Raw genomic sequence first — 22156 nt, 5'->3', positions numbered from 1 at the left:
TTTGTTGGATCCCATCAGTTTTTCTTCGAAGAGCCGAAAGACTTTCAGTTACTTATGATAAACTGTTTGTCTTATACAAACAGATAAATACAGAAAACAAAGAAGAAAACAAAGCTTGTATTCTATTTGATTTTCAAGATATTGAACTTTATTTTTTCCATTTCACCGAGTTCTTTTTTCCATGTACTTTTTGTCCAATAATTTTTTTAATAATCAGATTAATGTTTATTTTAAAATTAAGAATTATTTATATTTTTTATATTTGCTATATACTGAGCTGAAACATCCTTCTGTGTAGTCATGTAACACATTATTTTAAAATAATATATTTTAAACAGGTGGATGCAGGAATTAAGAGTTAAAACAGAGTCTTGTTCCATTTAAGCTATCTTTATTTCACATTTATTTGTACACAATAAATACAGTTAAACATCCATGGGTGTGTAAATACGACGCCTGGCAGCCTCCGCATAGCCGACGCTGTAAAACGTGGGAGTTTTTACGTCCTTTTTTAAAAAAATGAATTTCAGATTCTGACTTGATGCATAATCAAGACCAGTAAACAGGTTAACAAAAAATTCTCTAATGGAAAAGAAACTTTAGGTATTCTTTTAATACAACAGGGTAAATGCAAACTTCAAAAATAAGTTTGATGTCATTCAGATCTCAAGGAGATCAACGAGAACGCAGCGTCACGGCTGACGGATACCTCTTTTCCTCTGATCAGCTTCAGCTACAGTTTAATTGTTTTTGTTTTCTTAAAATCCTAATTCTAAAAACAAAAAAGGGGAAAAAAGCTGTGCCATTACTTGCACAGATATCCATCTCTAAGCTCTCCGTAAACTATCAATACGATCGATAAGTCATATCTCAATCAAAGACACTACAATGGCTATTTACGGCTAAATAACAGGAAGTATTGATACCAATACGGCTGGTAAACAAACATCAAACAGGAAATATTGAACAAAACATCCACAATACTGAAAAGGAATAAGAAGACATCAGAAAGTGCTTCACTATAGATTTTAAACTGGACAGCTAGCAGCTCAGGATGGTTTCCTCCTTAAAAATAAAAGGCATCTTTAAACTGCACATGCTCAGTGTAAACGGTCCTCCCCAACAGCGACTGTTACTGGCATCATTAGTGTCGTAAAAACAGTTTTTTTCTGTATTATGCAACATAAAAACAAAAGAGTTAGACTGTGTGTTTACGTGCTATGTTTCCCACTTTAAACTTTTCCTAAACATTAGAAGGGGAAAAAAAGATAAGGGATCCAAAACAATCACAGGTAAAAATTGCCACTTTTCCCTTGTTTGTGTAACCGCGAGCGGTCCCGTGTGTCGGCGGAGAGGACCAGCCTCTTTTCGAGACTTTTGGTTTGCTCACAAGTGCAGCTCTGTTGCATAGACGTGAATCTGATGGTGGTAACAAAGAGCTACGACGTGAGACACAACGGGGGCGAAATCATAACTATAACATAAAAAATTCTTTCTTCAATCCATAAACGAGGAGAAATTCTGCAGCTAAGGCATCCATAACACGATCAGTTAGAAGTGATGTTTTCCGACGAGCTGAAGGAAGAACTTATCTGTTTTCTTGCAGAGACTTTAATGTGAAACCGGAGCCAGGAGGCAGTTTATCTTAAACATCATCGACTAATGAAGCCAAAAAAGAAGTGAAAACATGTGCAATACCCGTGTGGAGCACGGGCAGCCTAAAGATCGCTCAGGTGAAAACAGAAAATTGATTTATGGTTTGCTGATGATGTAATTAGCGATTATCAGACTATTTTTGCCGATTACTGCTCACAATTTCTTTGTATTTTGACTTCAAACAACTTTTTTTTTTTGCGATTAAGTGTCAACAGAGATACAGAAAAGTGGTTACACCTAAAAAGCAAGGTCACTGAAGGCAGCGGTGTGGTTGTACAATGGTGCTGTAACCTTGCCCTGTCACCAGGGGGCGACGTCAAAATATCTGCTGTTGTCTTGTTGGCCCTTGGCTTACGGTGCATTCCAGATTGAGTCGGAAGTCGGAATTCCTGAGCTCCCAGTAGTAATTTTCATCTGGAACTCCCCCTCAACTAGTATTTCCTTCTTGGAAAGTCAGAGCAGCCTCAACAATCCAAGATGGTGACAGAGAACATAAACATAATCTGCTCTGTCACTCACCTGTATTTGTGACTCATGATATAAGCCACACGCTAAGCACTTACCACATTCTATCAATGAACGTGCTGCAGCTAAAATAAATCCCATCTTACTTTGCTTTTCTGACTTTCCTGCTGGAGTGCACAAACTCGGGAATGACGTCACTGCCAAAAAGGACCACAGACATCAGAACATTGACACAGCTGCCAGGTTGGAAAAGTGAAGCAACAAAAAAAAACTGTACTCTATTTACAGGCCACCAGGGGGCGACCCCTGCGTCTGTAAAAGACTTCTGGTCCTATAGAGGTCTCTGGGACCTCTGAACAGTTCCCTGATGTGTTCAAGGGTTCAGTTTCTCATTTCAGAACACAGCTGAAATTATCAAGACTCACTGAAGGGGTGTGAAATGTGTCTAAATCTAGGGAACACAGGCCTGATCGACGATATGTTCTGCAGACTCGTGTCTTTGTTCATAAACAGAAAAATGAAGGTAAAACACAAACGCTTCCTTCAGTTTGACCTCTCAAAGGTCAAGGTCAGTCCAGTCTAACATGTTTTACTTTAACATGAAACGCTGCTATGACCGAGTCTCAAACAACAGAAAATCCAGGGTCTGCTCATCAGCTAACCACTCTGTTTTATGCTGTCGGTGGGTTAAATATCATGAAACGCCTCATTCAGTCAGCTGCATGTTCTTTAGAACCAAACTGGCTGCTCGAACTGATGAATGATACCACACTGAGCTCTCTGCAAGGGAACGAATGAGCTCGACTCCCTAAAATATCAGCTAGCGAGTCCAAACACACTGATTTTTATTAACGGATAAAATGATGTTAACTTTTCTATCAACTTCTTTTGCTCGTTATCACCTTATTAACTGTTCGGGGGTGAGAATGAAGCCTTGTACAAACTCTGGGTAAGGTAGTGTTGAGAAACGAGAACACTGAACGGGAAGTTAAAAGAAAAAGGCGCAGCGGTGTTCCTTCTCCGAGTGGGGGGGCTTCTTCCGTCTCCAGGCGTCTTCAGGAGTTTTTAAGTTTCCTTGGGTTTCCTTTGGGAGTATTTTTACGAGTCCCTGCTCGAGGGGGTGCCGCCTTCACACCAGTGTGATCTCAACCTCCTCTCGCCGCTTCACCTGCCCGCGAGGATGCTGCTTCGGCACGTACCTGTAAAAATCCACCGGCTCAGTTAAAATGAAGATAAAAAAGGTCTGCTGTCATTTACGTCACCACAGAAGGTTTTACTCACGGGTCGGATGGTGCCACCGCCGCTCTCCGGGTATTTGGGGGGTTGGGGGGAGCTTTGTGCTGGACCTGAAGAGGGCAGAGGAGGCAGATTATTATTCACACCAGCCTTTTTTGTTACAGATAACCACTCACAGACAAACCAGAGATTCTCACTGTGAAAGGGGCTTTTGTGTGGAGCCGGCGGCGGTCTGTGGTGTCCGTTGTGATAGGAGGGTGGTCGGCCAATGGGAGAGGCTGTGGCGCTGCAGGGACTCGACACTGGAGAGGACACGGTGGGGGTCTGAAGGGGGCTGCTGTGGAGAGGTCCCGGCTGGAAGGGACCACGAGGGGAGCGCTCGCACTGAGAGAGTGTGGACGGGGAAGCCTTCAACACAAACAGTGGACAGGTGTGCAAACTTTAATATTTTATATAAAATAAAAAGAAATAAATTATTTAACAACACAGTACTTAGTGTCATAAATAAGTTGCTACAGTAGATTCGTACTGCGCTGATGTAGAGGCAGCTGATCCAGGGGGGGACACAGTGTGTGTGCGTTCAACCAGAAGAACTTTAATTGTATAGAACATGAAATTTAGCGGCTAAGTCAGCGTGAGCCTACCTGTGTGCTGCCGTCTCTTTGCCCATCTCCATTCTCGCTGGTCACGGTGAGATCCTCCACAAGAACTGCGGGGAACACACCAACAACGCCGTTAAACTCGCCCTCCCAGAAGCCATCGTCCTCGTGGGTCTCTCTGCTCAGGATGCGGATGATGGCGCCTTCTGGGAACGACAGCTCATCTTCCGTTTGTCCCGCGTAGTCGTACGAAGCCTTTGCGAATGAAACTGCAACACAGACAGTGGCAACGAGGGTATTAAACAAAGCAGGAAATCAAAACTCCGATATTATCTGGTGGAGGCGGATCTCACCACTGGAGTCTCCGTTGACGGAGCCGGTTGGGAGTTCGGTTTCAGGTTCGGTGGAGTTGCTGGAGGAATGGGATCGGGCGTCCAGCGCGGCCAGCGACTGCAGCATGCTCAGCAGGCTGTTGGAGGAGGGCAGCTGCAGGTATTTCTCCGGGACGTAGCCCACCTGTCCGCTACGGTTTCTGGCCTGGAAACACAGACAATGCACACAGACGATGACAACAGCCAAAAATGTTTCAACAGGAAAACTCCTAATGAGAAAAAATAAAGTCAGATGTAAAGAGTAGGGCTGTAACAATATCACTGCATCGTCGCCAGAATTTAATAACAGCCACAAAGAGAATAATAGGAGAGCTTTTGTTCTCTCTTCCTGAATTAACGAGAAATCTAAAATCCTAAACAAGCCTCTGCTGAATTCATGAAGCTTGATTTCATGAACACCGGTGGCCTCCCCTTCCGCTGCTTACTTATTTTCATTCAGATTGAAAACACTCAGAGGTATTGGGATCTCTGTTGGGGCATGCTGTGGGGAATCACAGCACTAAAACAGATCTATATAAATGATATTGCTCACATTTTTATGTATGATTATATTCATTAAAATAAATACCCCATTAAAACACTATATCTGTATATGAGAAGATAATCACCTAAGTAAATATACATAAAATATTGGCTCAACACGTGGAACATTTGCACAATGGCTCACAGGAAAGCCAGACTTACACAATAAACAAAAGTAAAACAGCAACAATGCACAATGTTCCTTCAGGGAAATGATCGGAAAACAACCACACACAAAGTACACAATGACTACACACCAGCAGCTCTGCAGAGGCGTTTATAAAAGAATGACTTCACACAATGATGGGAGCATCCACAGCTGACATTTCTACATTTAAGTATAAACCACTGACCACCCGAAAAATGTCCTCAAAGACTTCTCAAATTTTCTCCCAAAGGTCCAGGAGCAACTTTGTAACAGTCTGTGACAAACAAAGTGAAAATGATAACTAAGTAGCTGGGAGATCATCAAATTAACATTTTATATCCATGACCAGGTCACTCCGCAGATCTAAAACTGATCAAGAGTCCACGAACCGCTGTTAAAAAGCAGAAGCTGACAAACTGTGATCACACCGGAGCGCTGCTGAGGCAGGATTGGATCACCATCAATCAGGATTTGGCCCAGATTTTCAGTAGCTGCACTTAAGGTATGAATTTAAAAACTGCCTCATTCATGAATTATTGCATTCACAAACTTGGGTGCCATGCCCGCCCACCTGCCTGCCCGGCTGGGTGACGAGAATCTCCCATCAGCCCTTTACGGCTGCGGGGCCAAAAAAAGAAGCAGAGAACTGTGTATTTGTACATTTTTTGATTTGTCTTTATGTTCAGCAGAGCTTCTACCACCCAGGCCAACCTGACCTGCCTCAATGCACCGCACGCATTTTAGTTGAATTATTCTAATTCCTGAAGCCACATCAGTCCAACTGATCCCAGAGAAACACTAAAACGTCCAGTAGATAGTCTGTACCGGTGCGAGGTCTTATAAAAACTGAAACTAAATGTTTGTCAAACAGTCTAAGAGCCAGAGAGTGAACTAATACACAAAACAACCAACCCTCAAACATGAGAGTGCTTCTGCTACATAACTGTGTTTGTGTTATTTTTGTACCTTGACCCAGTCCTCCATGTCGCCATCATCGATGACCTCCAAGATTTCCTGCTCCTCGATGGTCAGCTCGTCTGGCTGAGAAGCCTGCAGACAGACAAACACGTTAATTCAAATTAAAGCTGCGATGTAACAGTTTAACCATCTTCATTTCACCCGTGATGTATATTTTTCAAATACCGCCACACTGGTGAACGGACAAAAATGCTCACTGTGGCTTCAATAACATCAGCCAGAACACTGAAGAAAACACTGAGACCATGCCTGCATTTATACCACACTTTACTCAGGACTCAGGTAATATAAAACAACTAATACTCCAAAGCAGCACAAAACTCAGACTTACACTAGAATTTCTGTACAAATTCAGAGAGCAGGTGTTTTAAACCTGGACACAGAATCATTAGTGCCACAAAGTTTGGGAAAGTAAATCTAAATGGGGGTTAAACACGACTGGAACTGATTAAAAACAGCCAAAACAAAAAGTGGCTTTACTTCAAAGTCAGAATTATAATTGGTGACATGTTAAAGATCCACGTCCAATCCAAATATTTAAATCATGTGTGGAGAGGTTAACCGTATTTACATCTTAATAGATTTTATGACGACATCCATCCAGCAGGGATGGAGGAAATCCCAGCCAGCTTTGTAGGCTAACACAGAGAGCATCCACATTATAATGCACCACACAGACGGCAGACTTCAACCACACTTTCAGAAAATATAACAGGAATGAGTCTCCAGCTGTCTGCGTCAGTAACAGAAGCTTTAATCTAACAAGTTTGTCTTTTAATGAAGGAGGAACCTGGAGAGAACCACAGAGGCACAGGAGAACATGACAAGACACTTAAAAAGATTTAAATATTAATCATATAATTACCAGAAAATATGGTTAAACCTACAGAATCTTAAAAATACTTTTCCTTTCACTTCCAGCTGTTTTATGTATTCTGCATGAAAATGAGGTTTACGGAGGACAGAAAGTGTAACTCTGCAAGTCACTGTTCTTCTAAAAACACATTTTTTGTGGCTCCTGAATCTTCATCCATCAATATCCAGCTCCACCAGCTTCCTGCATTTTCTAATAATGACTGCTTCTGTAACTCCCAACACGCACTCCCCGTGCCTCGAGCTCGAGGCAAGGCCGGCCTCTGCACGTATTTTAAAGAGTTGTGAATACAGAAAGCGCAGAGATGCTGCAACAGCAATCAAACAGTGTTTTTTTCCAGAGCAGCGACACTGATTGTTTAGGAGACTAAACTCAGACTCGACTCGCTGCAAACACATGAGGCTTTGTAGATGTCACCATTTCTCTGGGCACTGACCGACTCATCGGCTACAACCCTGCTTAAGCGTGTGTCGTTACCTTGTAGGAGTAGAGCACTTTGCAGGTGAGTGGATAGTTTTTCAAGGTGCTGGAGGGGCTGGAGCTGCTGTCATCCAACACTTCACCGCTGTCCTCCATCTCCTCTTCATCCTCTCGCTCCAAATCTGCTGTTACCTACGGATGTTAGACCGACATCTGCGTTTAGGGCACAAATCTACAGCGCATATACTTCAAAACTACAGCACTGTGGAATTGGAGTTTTCGTCTTACGGAGAGTGAAGGATCGTGGGTACTGAGGTTGTTCCAGCGCTCGTTCTCCAGCTCCTCCATCACCTGGTTCATCGCACTCTTCAGCCACGTTTCAACCGGGACTCCAGCCTCCCTTAGCAGGTCCAGCCGGGCCTCGGCTTTCGCTTTCACCGTCTAGCAGCAAAAAAAATAAAAAATAAAGGTGAGTTAAAGACCACCAGACTTTCACAACCCACTGACAAGCCCCCCACCCCCCAAAGAATAAAGAAAACACAATGAGATTAGTATGAAAATAAAATAAATACTTAATGTGTTTTAAACACCTCTGCTCTCTTCTAACAGAACATTAATCCTTTAAATCTGTCACTTCACCTTTCAAACCAGCAGGTGGCGCACTGGGGCAACTTTAAATAAGGAGAAACTGATTCAGAAGATGGAGAAATCGCTGATCTAGAAGTTCAAAGGTTACCTCTGCCCTCCGGAGACTCTGCCTGGCCACCTCCATCTTGATCTCCAGTTCGCTGTTGTTTGGCTCCGAAGCTTCCTGGGTCCCGTATCCTCCAGGGCCTGAAAACAAAACAATTACAACTATTGTGGTGACGTATACAAAGGAACACATGGAATAGATGGAAACGGTCCAACAATAAAGCGATCAACATAACCAGGGACATCTGGAAACAGGTCGCTGCACGAGCTGTGCTCACTTATCTTAAACCAGCTTTCGCAATAAACCAGTGAGACGGAGCTCTTATCAATTTTATCCTTTCATGCCACAGTAAAATATGGAGAAGTTTATGATGCCGAGGTTTATTATTATCATCCAGCTGACCGACTTCGCTGCATTAAAGGCCAAATTCCAGTTTAATGGAAAAAAGTGACACATCAGTGCATTTTGTACACTTCCTGCAAAGATTTTCCAGGGATTGTGTGAGTAAGACAAACCACATCAGAATAACTCCAAACCCAAACACAGACATAACATGCACGTTTAGATTCAGAGACTTAAACTTCCCAGAGGATTTCCTTCTCTTTGCAGAACGTCACACTCATCATGTCCAAAGGGTCATTTTGACTCCTCTGGAATTGTAAAAACTGTTAAATTAAAATCCCATGATCATCATATTTCATGACTTTTCCTTATATGGGTTTATTCATTATATAGTGAAAGCAAAAGCAACAAAAATTACCACCACTCATACCTTTAACTGCTGAGGATATCATTTTGATAGGCATCGAAATTTATGTCAATGCCAATTTTATTTATAGAGCACATTTCATTACATGCAAAATGTGCTTAAACAGAAGAGGCTCAAGGCAGTGAGAACAAGAAAATAAAATTTAAAATAGAGATTGCAAATGCATTTTGATTAGAAGGCTGCAGTAACGTGAGCCAGAGCTACCTAGACATGACTGATGGGTAAATATATTGCCTCAACTGCTGCTGTTGCAGGATGGGGGCAGGTCTAGCATTACATTTTTTCTCAATATGAAAACATGGACTAATTTTAACATATTTTTAAATCCACAGATTCTCCAAAAAAGCTACAGGATCTATTTTTAACAATAGAGGGCTCAACAAGTAATCTGTAGCTCTAAAACTAGCAGATTTTTACACCCTAAGAGAGAATTTAAACATCAACTTTGTGGGACTTTTTTTAAGGTGCTTTATGTTTAAAACCGGAATTTGCCAATTTTTTTGCTTAGCTTTATGAATCTAACAAAACACAGAAAAGTTGTTTCTGTTGCGAAACAGCAGATGGTGCTACGCTGGCACTGACCGGATTGTAACAGATGGACTTTCAGGACGTTTCTGTGTCGAACAGCCATCCAGTCAGATCGTCGATGATGATGATGTGAAGTTGAGAGTTGTTTCCTCCGACGTTTCGGGGTCCCTCCAGACCCCAGTGTTTGTCATCGTAACTTACGAATGTGCATTGGGGTTGCGAAATACCCCATCGCCATTACTAAGGGGTCACAGTGTACCCACGGAGTAGAGAGCACCCCCATTCCTCGCGAAGGCCGGTTTACGCGTAACTTGGGGCCCACCCGGCTAAGCGCTTGCCTGCGAGGAGCAGGAGAATGGAGCAGAAGGAGGTAGGAAGGCGGCAGGGAGAGTCTGAGGCCCTCAAGGAGGGCGGTTTACGCGAACTCTGCCCTCTGTAAAGCCAAGCGTCCAACAGCGAGGCCCAGGAGAACTGAGGAGAGGGCCGGTTTACGTGAAGACTACCCTCTGTAAAGCTGAGCGTTTGCAAGCGCAGGGTAGAAGGACCAAGGAGAAGGAGGAAGGAGACGATGATGATGATTATGTGAAGTAACTGGTCCCTCCAGAGCTGTATCATTTTGAAATATACATACAACAAGCCAAACCACACCTTGGTCACACCAACCCTTTTCCACCCTGAGGATGTCCAACGCCATCCCAGTCTGGACTGTCAAAGGTGACTTTAACGCTACCTGTTCTGACATTCCTGCTCATTGCATTTCCTGGTCAGATTAGCCAATCTCTGCACATTACAATAAACATACTCAACATGGTCAACATTCTACTGCATGTTATCTCACAGTATTATAGATTCAAACTCTCCGATCTAGATAAGCAGTATGTTTATCTAGAGCTCCACTCTGTCTCTAAATATCGGATTTAATTTTTATGTTCGGTGTCCAATTTTAAGAATTTGACCATAAGTAAAATTAATGGTGTTATCACCCCCATCGGGGCTTACCTTTCCCACTTTTGATGATATTCCTCCCTCGATTATTCGCAATTACCTTCCTTTGGTATCGAAAAACTGTTGGTGTGGTCAAGTGGGTGCTATAGGAAAAAAGCTCAGGACAGAACAGTTATCAGTCATGTGTTTCATTTGCATATATTTGATTTCATATTGATCCTCTGAGTATAATGGTACATTTGAATTTGAATTTATCAAAACTAAACACAATAGGTTTTCCTTTCTTTACTTTGCTCTTGTTCTCTTGCAGTACCACATCCTATCACATGTCCCCGTCGGTTCTATTCTACTTTTCTAAATTATTGACTATTTCAATGGAGAACCTAAATCACGTGGACCAGTATTTGTTTTTACATATCTCTATTTTGAATGTGACAAGCCTACCATTTCCCTATTATTCATAGATATTGTTAAAGTTTTGGCTTTTTCCTCTATAAAATTTAATTGACTTTTTACAGTGGCCTGATATGGTTAATAGTAACATATTTTCTCCACTGTAACATTTGACACTTCCCCACAATATAATGTGATACATTAATTAAAACACAGCTAATAAAACACAATTTTCTTAATGCAAACATTAGTAACTCAAAATTAGCAACCAAAGGGTTCAGTCTGCAGTTCACACTCTCATGTGAAGCTACAGCCTCCCCCTTTAGTCTCTGTCATCCTTCTGCTCCTGCAAAAACAAAACAAAGCCAGACAAAACATCCACCCTTCTTTTACAGGCTGGGTGAATTGTTTGTGGACATTTACTAATCCTAAAGTCGGTACCGTTTTTGTCTCCGTATCAAGTCAGTTAAAACTTTTAGTCGTCAGTCCATCACAGTCCAGTTACATGCATACATCCACACACATTCATACCAGATATTGCTGCTAATGGAGTCTCACGCGCGACCTATTCGAGCATCCATCACCAGCAAGATGATGTCATCATTTTAAAGGAAAACAATTCCTTGTTTTTTGGACTGGATTGACTCGCTGCAATCCTTTTAGGCTCAGGACCATCTCATGTGATCAATGTCCCATATAAGTGAATCTCTCCAGGGCCCATTATAATCATGGAGAAGCACACTTTGCAACTGTTTTCAGTAAGAATATTTCATAGCACTTTAAATTTCAATCTTCCAGGCCTGGTTTAAAGAGCTGACTGTTAAATCATAAACTCACAAAATATGACCACCGGTGAATCACACCACTCAGACTTTCTTATTTCCGTGCACTGTAACAAAAGCAAAAACAAACGTACCCAATAAAATACTAATAACATAACACCTACTAGGGCCCGTTGCAGACATATCCAAACATAAAACCATCTCTCTCTCTCTTAGAGAAAGAAAACAATCCAAACCTCACTGATAAAATCAACCTAGTGCTAAGCAAAACCCAAAAATCAACCAGAAATTCACAGGAAAGTTTTGCTTCCTCCCGGGACAATATTGTGTAGGAATAAGAACCTCAGGTGCTATAGCAACTTTTGTTCCTCCTTGAATTAAATCTCAATCACAGAAAATGCGGTGCTCCGAAATAAAACTTTGACTATTAATTCCTCATTTTCACTCTGTACCACTGCTCCTTATCAGGCTGTGTGAAGCACAGTAAACAATTCAGTCGAGGCCTTGAGCAGCCGTACACAGACATCACGCGCAGACATTGTTTTCATAACCAAACTGTTTTAGATCTTGTCCCTTAAATCTACATAAATGCCCTCTGGGTGACATAAAACACATTCTAAGTAATCAATAGCTTTTTATAAAAATTATCTACTTGGATGTTTGTGTGCAGCATTTTGCATATCAGCATAAGCATTTGTTAGCAAAGCATTCTTCATTGCATCAGCATGTGTGTGCGTGTGCATCACTCTTCATTGCACGAGCATGTGCATCACTCTTCATTGCACGAGCATGTGCATCACTCTTCATTGCACGAGCATGTGCATGTGTATTTGTATTTGTATCAATTCTCAGTGAATCAGCGTTTCGGTTTGGGTTTGTGTGTGATTTCTCACTCAATCAACGAGTGCACATGTGTGTGTGTTTCTCTTCATTCTGGGTCAGTGTATTTAGGTGTGTGTGTGTGTGTGTGTGTGTGTGTGTTCATCACTTTCCTGTTCTGGTGTCTTGGGTAAACCACGGCCTGAAGCGTGCCCTGGGGTCCTGCCCTCCTCCTTTTCAGTCTGTTTGTGACCATTGTTGCTGTTCAAAGTTCAGTCCGTCCTGGTTCTGGCCCCAGTTGGGGCAGTCCTTTTCTCCAGTGTCCATGCTCACTGCAGGTGAAACCTGCATCTTCTTCCGTGTTTTGTCCGTTCTGAGGTGCCTCCTGACCTCAGTTGCTCCTCCTGTCTCTGGCACGCCCTTTTACTGCCCGATCATCCGTGTTGGTCCATCACTGTCCTGCACAGTGTTAATGCAGAGTTATTAAGGTCAGCCTTCTTTTGCTCGGCCTCACTTTTCATTCGGGCTTAATGGGCGTCTCGTCACAGCTCTGTCAGCTGAAGCTGTCTGAGAATTTTCCTCCGTGTAGTGAAACGGGCCTTAGGTTTAGCGCTCTCCGTCTCTGCTGCCTGAGATCGCTTTCCTGCAGCACTGTTGACATTCTCAGGCTGTTGTAGTGGGTCCAGCTGCTACAGCGTTTGGTCAGGGTCACATCGAAGATGGTAGAGGGGAGAGCAGGAGTCCAGGTCAGCCTCAGCTTCCAGGGCCGGCAAAGCAGCCTGTAATCAAGCATAAAGAGAAAAAACAAAAACAAAACAACAACAGGCGAACAGGAAAATGATGTTGTGTTGGCTGTGTTATTCAAAGAGGGGAGAAACACCGGGCCAGGCCCTGTGTCAGCCTTCTCTCCCCCTTTTTTTTGTTACAGACATTTTCATTACTATCATCAGTGCCTAACCGTCCAGTTTCTCTCTCTCTCTCCGGTCAGAAATCCCAATATATGTCATGTATGTAAGTGTAAGCGTGTCTTCATTGCATATGTATTTTTATAATCAGGTTTAATTCATGCATCTTTGCACTGAGCTGTGGATTCAAGCTGTCTCACTTCTGATTCTTTCCAAAAATAGTTTCACATGTAACAACTTGTATATGTGTTTTTCTATTCATTAATGTAATTGTTAGTTAGTTGCTCTCTTTATTTTACCTCTTTGTTGTGACGTGGTGGACATCTATAAACCATCATAAGTTCAGCCTTCAATTTCAATCCAATTATATCCTGTACGTTTGCACTCGAACTCGTCCGGGCTTGACCTCTGACTGGTCCCTGTCCCTCTCTTCTCACAGTGTCCTGTGTGGCCTTGAAATCTCCAGCAAATACAGTCCAAACTCAGCTGTCTCTGTTTCTTCTCCGTTGATCTTTTCGGTCTTTTCTTGTAGGTCAACTCCCAGCATGGCTGGTTTCCAGCTTGTGATTCAAAGTTCCATCAGTGGTGTTCATACATGCTGCTGCTTGACCCTTCAGTGTTATTGGTCAGTTGCACTGTCTTTTGCCTGCGGTTAACTCTTCAAGTCCACGATGTTCTGTCGGTCTTCATCAGGAGATTAATTGTCCTTTAAGCTTCTTCTCAGGGTGGGGACAAAGTGAGAGGTCAAGCTGTAAAATTTTAAGCCAAAGCCTGGCCTGTTTGTCGTGCCAATTCTGTTAATCTATCCTTTTGCCGCTGTACTCGAGTTTCCAGGTTGAGAGAAATCCACCTGTATTAACACACTAAAACATTCAATTAGTATTTCTTTTCTTAAAACATCCATTGGATTCATCTGCCTAGATTTTACTCTCTCTCTCTCTGGGTGCACACTTCACACAGTCAGGCAGTTGCCTTTTATGGGCATGCAGATTTCCTGTCACCCACACTGCTTCCTATCACACACACAGCTACTCACACCCAGCAGCTGCAAAGCCGTCTTCACGTTATCTATGCACACACTCAGTCGCAATCATCCGCTCCTCAATATGAATAAAACCAGTAGCAATTATCCATAAAAACACACACAAACACCCTTAAGAAATTTCACTGTATCTAATCATTCATTTATAATCACCGTGACAAATGTAATTCATATAAAGAACATCCCCTATAGGTGAAATTTCAATTCGGCAAGACCCCGAAATAAGCATGCCTTTTATCTAAATAAAAATGAAATTCCTACACCACATCCAGTGCTGAAATTCATACTTGATCACACCCTATATAATGATAAAATCAAATAGTAAATAAGTTCGTCAAACACAACTGCTTATATGTGATGAAACTGAAACAAAAACCACTTAAAATCTTACAAAATGCTGCTTCACACCACAAAAATGAAATAATTCAGCCCCGTATTCATCACTCAACTCCTCCACTCAATCTCACCCTGCCGACTGAAATGCCGGTCTAAATCATGCACAATTTGTCTCTTCTATATCAAAACCCAGCCAAACATCAAACATTCACCGTAATCAATCAAAACTTTATTTGTAATATTTTAATCAGCAAAATCAGCGTCTTAATTACAGGCATGTAGCAATATTTACGACAGCATTTACACAACCGATAATGCTCTCAGCCTTTCACTGCTTCCTCATTTACATTTTCACGCACACACGCAGTCTAAAAATAGCCTCAGCGCTGGATCACAGACACCTTTCACACACAGATCTCTTATTTTATATTACAAAGACGTCTTATAATTACAACTGCAGAGATGGTCAGGCCTTTTAACACCTATACAATTTCGACAAATTTAAAGTAACGGTCCAACCGATAAACTTCCTGAGTGTTTTTGCGATCAATTTAACCAGTATCCGTCCCGGACGGTGGCCCGATTTCTAGTGCCCTAACTGAATTTAAAAGTGTCAACCAACCCAAACTTTGCCTCAAGCTCTATTTTTGGCATTTCACAGCCAAGGCTTTCCCCGAAGTTTTAAGTTAAGGTTTCACGCCCGAAGTCCGACTTCTGCTGGCCAAAAAAGCGCAGACCACCGTTCCAAACGGTGAGGAGACTAACTCCTAGGTTATTCCAGGATGCCCTGTACCCCACAGTTAAGCCACACTGAACCCTCTTCACCGAGAGGTCAATGTCGCGCGTCCACGACAAGGAGGGAGCGTAAACTCCGGGCTATGTGCTTCTTAGTAGCCCCGCTGCCGTTATAGAAAAATTTATAATACTTTGAAACAACAATCAACACCTCAGAAAAAAATGTATGACTGACGCAGGTCCAACCTTATGACCAATGGGGACTTTAACCCACAAAATAACCAATTACCTATTATACCGAATTCACTTAGCAGTCCAACTGCTTTAAACTCTCTTAGCAGTCCAACTGCTTTCTCTTTACTCAGCACTGTCACTTACAAACTCCCATTATCATTATTTCAACTTTCAAACCTCATGAAAATTTCACCAAAATCAAAACAGACTTTCACCAGTGATTTAGTGAGTAGACTTTAATTTTCAATGTCCAATTTGGCACACTTTGGAAATAATTCAACAGGTATGTGCCTCACCTTTTAAATAGGCCGGCCTTTGTCCACTCAGTTCGATCACCGGATCGTGTCTGCGCATCTGACCGCCCTCTGGACCCCGGATTTCTCTGTCCAAACCTCCGAACTCACTCCCTCCTCAAGTCACAGGACAAGCCCCCAAAATGTTACGAGTTCAAATATTGAGGGTGAGCACAAAACAATAATGGTCCAGAAGAGCTTCGGTCAAACAGTGATTTTAATGAACACGCGCGTGGGGAGATGAACACTGCCCACAGACAGCATCGATCTCCGCCCAACGATACACAAGCAGTTGTTTTATACCATCAGGGTTTACTTTTATGACGCCCCCTCATGCGTCAAGCAGATACAACACATGCATAAGTTTCAAAACCACAAATGTTCTGTTGACGACTTTTGACACATTTAAAAGGACATCTTCTCCGTCTCGAGGCCAGGTGCTTCCTATTAATCTTCTAACTCTCGCTTATCTCCTGGAACAAACTGTCCCTTAGGCAGACACAATTTTGCAATCACAAGCTTTTGCAAACTATTATTTGAACTCTTACCTAAATATGAGTCTAACTACTGTTTGTGTGTGTGTGTCTCGACCTCCAACGCACTCAGCCTCACCCCGCCCGTTGATGCTTCTAACCTTTTACCAGACAGAAGCTCTCTGTGATAGGTGTAATAATCTTAACTAAGAACATGTGTAATCTATTGAATAAATGCTTTGATGAAATGATAATTAATGTAATGGTAATGATGATGGTTATGAATAGTAGCAGTAAAATATTTCGCTGATCTCCACACCGAGTTATTCATCTTGGAGCAGTTTGTGTGTGTTTAACAACTCCACAACATTAATAGATGATTCCTTTGCTCTAAACTGAAGATTCGTTTATTTTGGGGTTTTGCACATTTTGTTTCTGAATAATTGTTTCATTTGTAAATTCTTATTTCTGTGTTATGTAGAGAAATGACACTCTACATATTTGAAAACACAGACTTTGACCATCTGCATCCACTGAGGAAACACAGCACTACAAACACAAAAGTAGATTTGGTGGAAATTTCAAACAGGACTGCCTCATAGTGTGTGACTGTGTTGACTATAGCTAAGGACATTAGTGCTAAGTCATGATTTTCTCAGGATGTTGCTGCTCGCTGACTTCAGCTTACAGCAAATTCCACTTCTGCTCACCCAGAATTTGTTTCATGTAAAGTACATTTATGCTTTTGATCTGTATTTAATGTTTTTAATTGAATGTCCCCCTCTTCTGTATGTGTGACTGGATGTGGATCAGTGGACCACATCCACAAATGGCAATTCTGTGAGGAACAGAGAAGGTCAGCCACCAGTCAGTCAGAAGTTTTTCTTTTTAACGAAAATCAATCAGTTGATTTCAACATGCCACAGACACTCCATCACACTAATGCAGGGACCCATAGTGAGACATCAGTCCTCTGAGATCTGAGAGGAGACGGTTTGTATGAAGTAAACCATGAGAAACAAAGTTTATCTGGACATACTGACATACAAAAAGCTTAACAAACAACACAGAGCATATAATTAAAGTCCTTTTGTTGGCTCTGTTGGGCATTTATAAAGAGACCATGCCTGGTAAGATAACACAACATTTATGCAGCACTGGTCACACTGAAACACAACAGCTTCTCATTTGCTTTACCTCACTAGTTGCTGCTGAAAGTGTAATTTGAACTAGAAAGCGAAAATTTCAGAAGAAATTTTAAGTGTGCCTATGCTGCTAATCAGTGTAGTTTGCCATTCAAACGGCTACAGAGAGCAAAACTCAGCAGAGCAGCCATTCTCCACCATGAACTATGGTAAAACCAAACACCGCTCACGCCTCACAGATGACAGCTTACAGTTTTGTGTAAAGATGAGGTGACTTCGTACAGCCCCGATTTGCAGACGTTGTGCACAGAGGTTCATGAGCAGAAGTCCCATTGTACCACGGCAGACCCGACAATGTTTGCATGAACACGCTTTGAAGCATTACGTTATGGACCACTTTTCACACATGGTTGGTGTACCCACACAGCCGGCTGTAGCTTTTCAACTCACAGCCTGACACACACCAAAAAAAAACAGCCGAGAGAGCACAGACTTTACGCCTGAGAGGCGTGATTGCAGATGCCGCTCAGGTGGGTCCACTTCCCCTGCAGCGGCACTGCACTCCACGCCCCGCCACACACATCAAACACGTAAAATAAACATTTATGCACTTTTGCATTCACTTTTTTTTTTTTTTTTTTTTTTACACAGTGTTCTGAATGATTAACAATGGTCTACAGCCAATCTTGTGTTTTATTATACAAACTTTGGTTGTAAGATTCAGATAACTATTTAATAAAAGCTAAATATTTTATGAGAGTAAGAAAGAAAAGTATATCTTTGTGCCCCCCTTTCCCTGTTAATGCCCTACCTGGCCCCTGGCAAAAGCTTTGCTAGATCCACCCCTGCACAGTTACCAGCTGTTTGTGTCTTCTTCGTTCTACCTGAAGTAGGGGACAAACTGTGTTCCTTTTCAGCTCAATAGGTAATATTTTCTCTGAATGCCGGACAATTCCGTTTGTACAGAACAGTTGGCAACTCTACAACTAACCCTTATGAATAAAATAAAGTTCAACATCAGTAACTCAGCACGCACACAGTTATTGTAAGTTATTGTAACTGATTGTAAAAAGTCAGCACAACGAAAATAAACTACACCTAAACTGGGTTTATATCTGACCCAAATAGAGTGCAGTTCATAACTTCTTACCTGAAATTCAGTTAACCTGATGCTCTGACCGGCAGCCGCCTTGGGTCTGCTTCTCCCGCAATTCAATTTCCCTGATCCATGGCTGCCATCTGTTTGAGCTCCGCGTTAGCCACCACCAGTCGATCAGCGGCTGCCTCGCCGCCTCGTATGTGTCTTTTTCCCGCATGTCCTTTCTGTCATACACCGGTGGCTAGCTACCCTTTGTTGGAGCTCCGCGTTAGCCGCCACCACCAAACAACTCAGTTATTTTTCCACATCGACCAGCATCTGGACAACCACCTTTCACTGTTTATACCATTACTAAAATTAATAATTGAATCATCGGCCCATATAAACGAAAAACAAGTTCAGCTGAGACACAGACTCTTTGTGAGCGATCGGGGGCTGAAACGAGTGTGAGCCGCCTCACTGTAAGCCAAGCCCGGGTGCTTTTGAGCAAAGCGGCGCTAGCCACGCTAGCTAGCTAGGTAGCCAGCTAGCAGCAACATGTAAGAGAACTGTTGCTAATATGGGATGTCTTGATAAAATGAGCAGATATTTGAAGTTTACACATCTACATTCTCGCCTGAAAATATCTTAAAAGTTTATTTTGTGACCTAGAAACACGAATAAGAGGAATATAAAAACAAGGTGGCAGCCGCCATTGTTACACTCGATAGAGGTGTGCTATGAATTGTGGGATATGGAGTTTTCCACGGAGCATACGCCCTTTTGAGCAACCTTAAAACTTCCAATGGCTCCTGAAAGCAGCGACGCTGTGCGCGCCGTTGATATTGTCGTCATTACGGTAATCCAAATAAGGGTAGACAGGCCGTACCACTAGGCCTTTCACATGGTGAAAGTGACCTCATCCTCATAGGGAGCAAAAAGACAAACTGAACAATTTGGGGATTCAGACTTTTATAATCCTTAAAAAATGAAGAAAAATTGTTCTGTGTCAACAAATATGAACCATCCTGACACACTGACACAAATGATCTGCTGTCTATAAGCAGGACAATTTTTTCATGAGCCTGGGTGAAGCTAATTTGCATGAGTTTAACCACCTGGTCAAAAACTGGCATGACTCTGTTATCACTGTAACTTTCGCCTGAATGTTTGCAGTTTCAGGTCCCACTGATCAGTTTTAAGTACAGTACACGTTTAACAATGTGTAAGCAGACTACTTTAACCTGCAATTTACTGCATGTTGTTAGGCTGCATGGTACAACCACAGTCTGCTAACCACCCGTGGTGATCGAAGGTTTTGAGGTCTTGTTCGAACTACTGATGAAGTTTTTTCAAAGCTTGTTAAGTTTCCCAACCACATTTCATCCCGATGGTCCAAGGCTTACAGCTTTATGCTCACAAACGTACTTCTGTAATTAATCAGTGACAAATTTTAAGTTACAGTGTGAGGAGCATTAATGAACATAAATCAGATTTAACAGGATTACGTGTTTAGGTCAAGAGACACAGACCTTCATCTTTAAGAGGCTCTTCTTAAATGTCTAATCACGATGTTTGTGTTTGTCTGCAGCATCACTGCAGCAGAGAGGGTATAACACAAGGCCACAGTCATGTGGTGTTCTGTCCTGCTATTAAGTGAATAAAATACTGAAAAAAACATCTAGACACTAAATACAGTCACTGTCCACTTCATTAGTTACACCTTGCCAGTACTGTTTTGGACCTTCTTTCACCTTCAGAACTGCCTTAATTCTTTGTGGCACAGATTCAACAAAGACCTGGAAACATTCCTCACAGTTTCATATTGATATGATAGCATCACACAGTTGCTTCAGGTTTGTCGGCTGTGCATCCATGTTGCAAATCTCCTGATCCACCACATGCCAAAGATAATCTGCTGGATTGACATCCGTTATAAGATACTGTGGTCATAAAACGATGGACATGGTCAGCAGGCAGCAGCACAGCTCAGAGAGCTTGTACCTCTAGAAAGGCCACCTGAAGTTTTCACCAGCGAGTTAGAAAAGAACAGAGGGTTCCTCAAACAGTGTTTCCTAGTGTTTCATCAACAAAGTAGAACTTATTCTTCAGACTGTGCAAAATTTGCTTTCATGGTTATCCTGCTGTGAGGGTGAGCTCTGAGATGGGCCGAAGCCATGCTGAAACCAAACCCAAATTTCATTGCAAAGTGTTTATGACAAAGAATTTAGCTGATGCTGCGGGCAATAGGCTGTTTACCCTTAACCAAAGTGAGAGGAGGTTTAGCTCTTTATCTCACACCTCATCGTCCTTATGACTGCTTCATTGACTCGCTTACTGGTCCTCCTTCACCTTCCAGTAATCAGTATAATTTTTAAACCCAAATGGGTCGTTTCGGTTATTTGAAAATAGCATTTTCAGCAAACGCACCAGGAGTCTTTCAGGCCCTAGTCAATGACATCCTTTGTGACTTCATCATCCACATTTTCTTTATTTCAACAATATTCTTAACTTCTCCCAGTTGTTTTATACCTGTCAAGTCCTTCTCAAATGTCTCCTAGAAAAAAACATCTCAATTTAAAAGGTGAGAAATGTGAATTTCATGTTGATTCAGTGTCATTCCTGGGCTTTATTGTTGAAAAAGGTCATTTAAAAGCACACTCAGTCAAAGTGGTTAAATGGCCAGTTCCCTCAAACAGGAAGCAGCTTCAACAATTGCTGTTTTGCTGACTTTTACTACCTTTTATGATTTCAGAAAAAGAGCTCTATTGTTATCAAATTCAAATTTTATTTGTCACACACACAACCATACACAGTATGACATGAGGTGAAATGCTTGTAGCTGTGCAATGCAATGCCCGACCATTAAATGACAGTGGTTTTACAGTATTTACAATTTACAGGTTATTACAAAATTTACAGATTTAACTTAGAAATTTACAGTAAAAATGTGCAAATAGCAGAAAGAGATTATAAATTATAGGAAGTGTGCATGAAGAAAAACCAGAGTACATGTGGTGATGTGATGTGTGTGAGAGTCCAGTCTTATAGTGATGTGATGTGTGGGAGAGTCCAGTCCTACACCTGGTTCAGGGCCCGAATGGCCTGGGGGAAGAAGCTCCTCCTCATTCTCTCTGTTTTGGCCTTAACGGAGCGGAAGCGCTTCCCAGACCTCAACAGTGAGAAGAGTCCATTGTTGGGATGGGAGAGGTCCATCATAATCTTCATAGCTTTGGTCTTGCACCGCTTGGTGTAGATGGACAGCAGGTCAGGGAGCTCTGATTGAATGATGCGTTCGGCCGAGCGCACCACTCTTTGCAGATCTCGTCTGTCCTGCTTGATGCTGTTCCCAAACCAGGCGCAGATGTTTCGCGTCAGGATGCTCTCGCGTCAGGATAAGGCTTGTAATTCCTCGCCTTATATTTCCTCCTGTAGTGTCAGTACACTGATTAGGGCTTATACAGAGTCAGACTGATACACACGGTAGCTTGTTTACATTTCCACTTATTCTCTTTATTAACATAACACAGAAGTTACACACACACATAACTGGGCATAGTGCCCGCTATTGGCGATAGCTTGTATAGCACACCATATATTTTGGTTCATACATAACATCTACCATTGACCAATCTCACCTGTCCTAAGGTCTTTTTTCTCACTTCCTATCACTTCCTGTTCCAACACATGGTTGT

At 42.1% G+C, this 22156-nt stretch overlaps 1 protein-coding gene and 1 long non-coding RNA gene across 2 annotated transcripts; both read right to left on the bottom strand.

Annotated features, from left to right (window-relative positions):
- Nucleotides 1-287: 287 nt before the first annotated feature.
- Nucleotides 288-3826, bottom strand: LOC146386028 (uncharacterized). Its single transcript, XR_014800541.1, has 3 exons — nt 3555-3826; nt 3403-3467; nt 288-3320 (listed from the first exon to the last, which is right to left on the bottom strand). It is a non-coding gene; the product is annotated as an uncharacterized LOC146386028 (long non-coding RNA).
- A 160-nt stretch (nt 3827-3986) lies between these two features.
- LOC146386027 (F-BAR and double SH3 domains protein 2-like) lies at nt 3987-10392 on the bottom strand (the record flags this gene model as incomplete). Its single annotated transcript, XM_084930089.1, has 7 exons — nt 3987-4225; nt 4310-4493; nt 5985-6068; nt 7348-7482; nt 7579-7731; nt 8027-8124; nt 10281-10392. Coding segments are annotated over 7 exons (1005 nt in total), but the record flags the coding sequence as incomplete, so codon positions are not given.
- Between the last annotated feature and the right edge of the window lie 11764 nt (nt 10393-22156).

The sequence above is a fragment of the Perissodus microlepis genome, chromosome 6 (genome assembly GCF_051167445.1).
Source record: "Perissodus microlepis isolate ML-2025 ecotype Zambia chromosome 6, ASM5116744v1, whole genome shotgun sequence".
Taxonomy (NCBI): Eukaryota; Metazoa; Chordata; class Actinopteri; order Cichliformes; family Cichlidae; genus Perissodus; species Perissodus microlepis.
The sequence above is the reverse complement of the archived record's forward strand: the minus strand, read 5'-3'. Positions and strand labels throughout refer to the sequence as shown.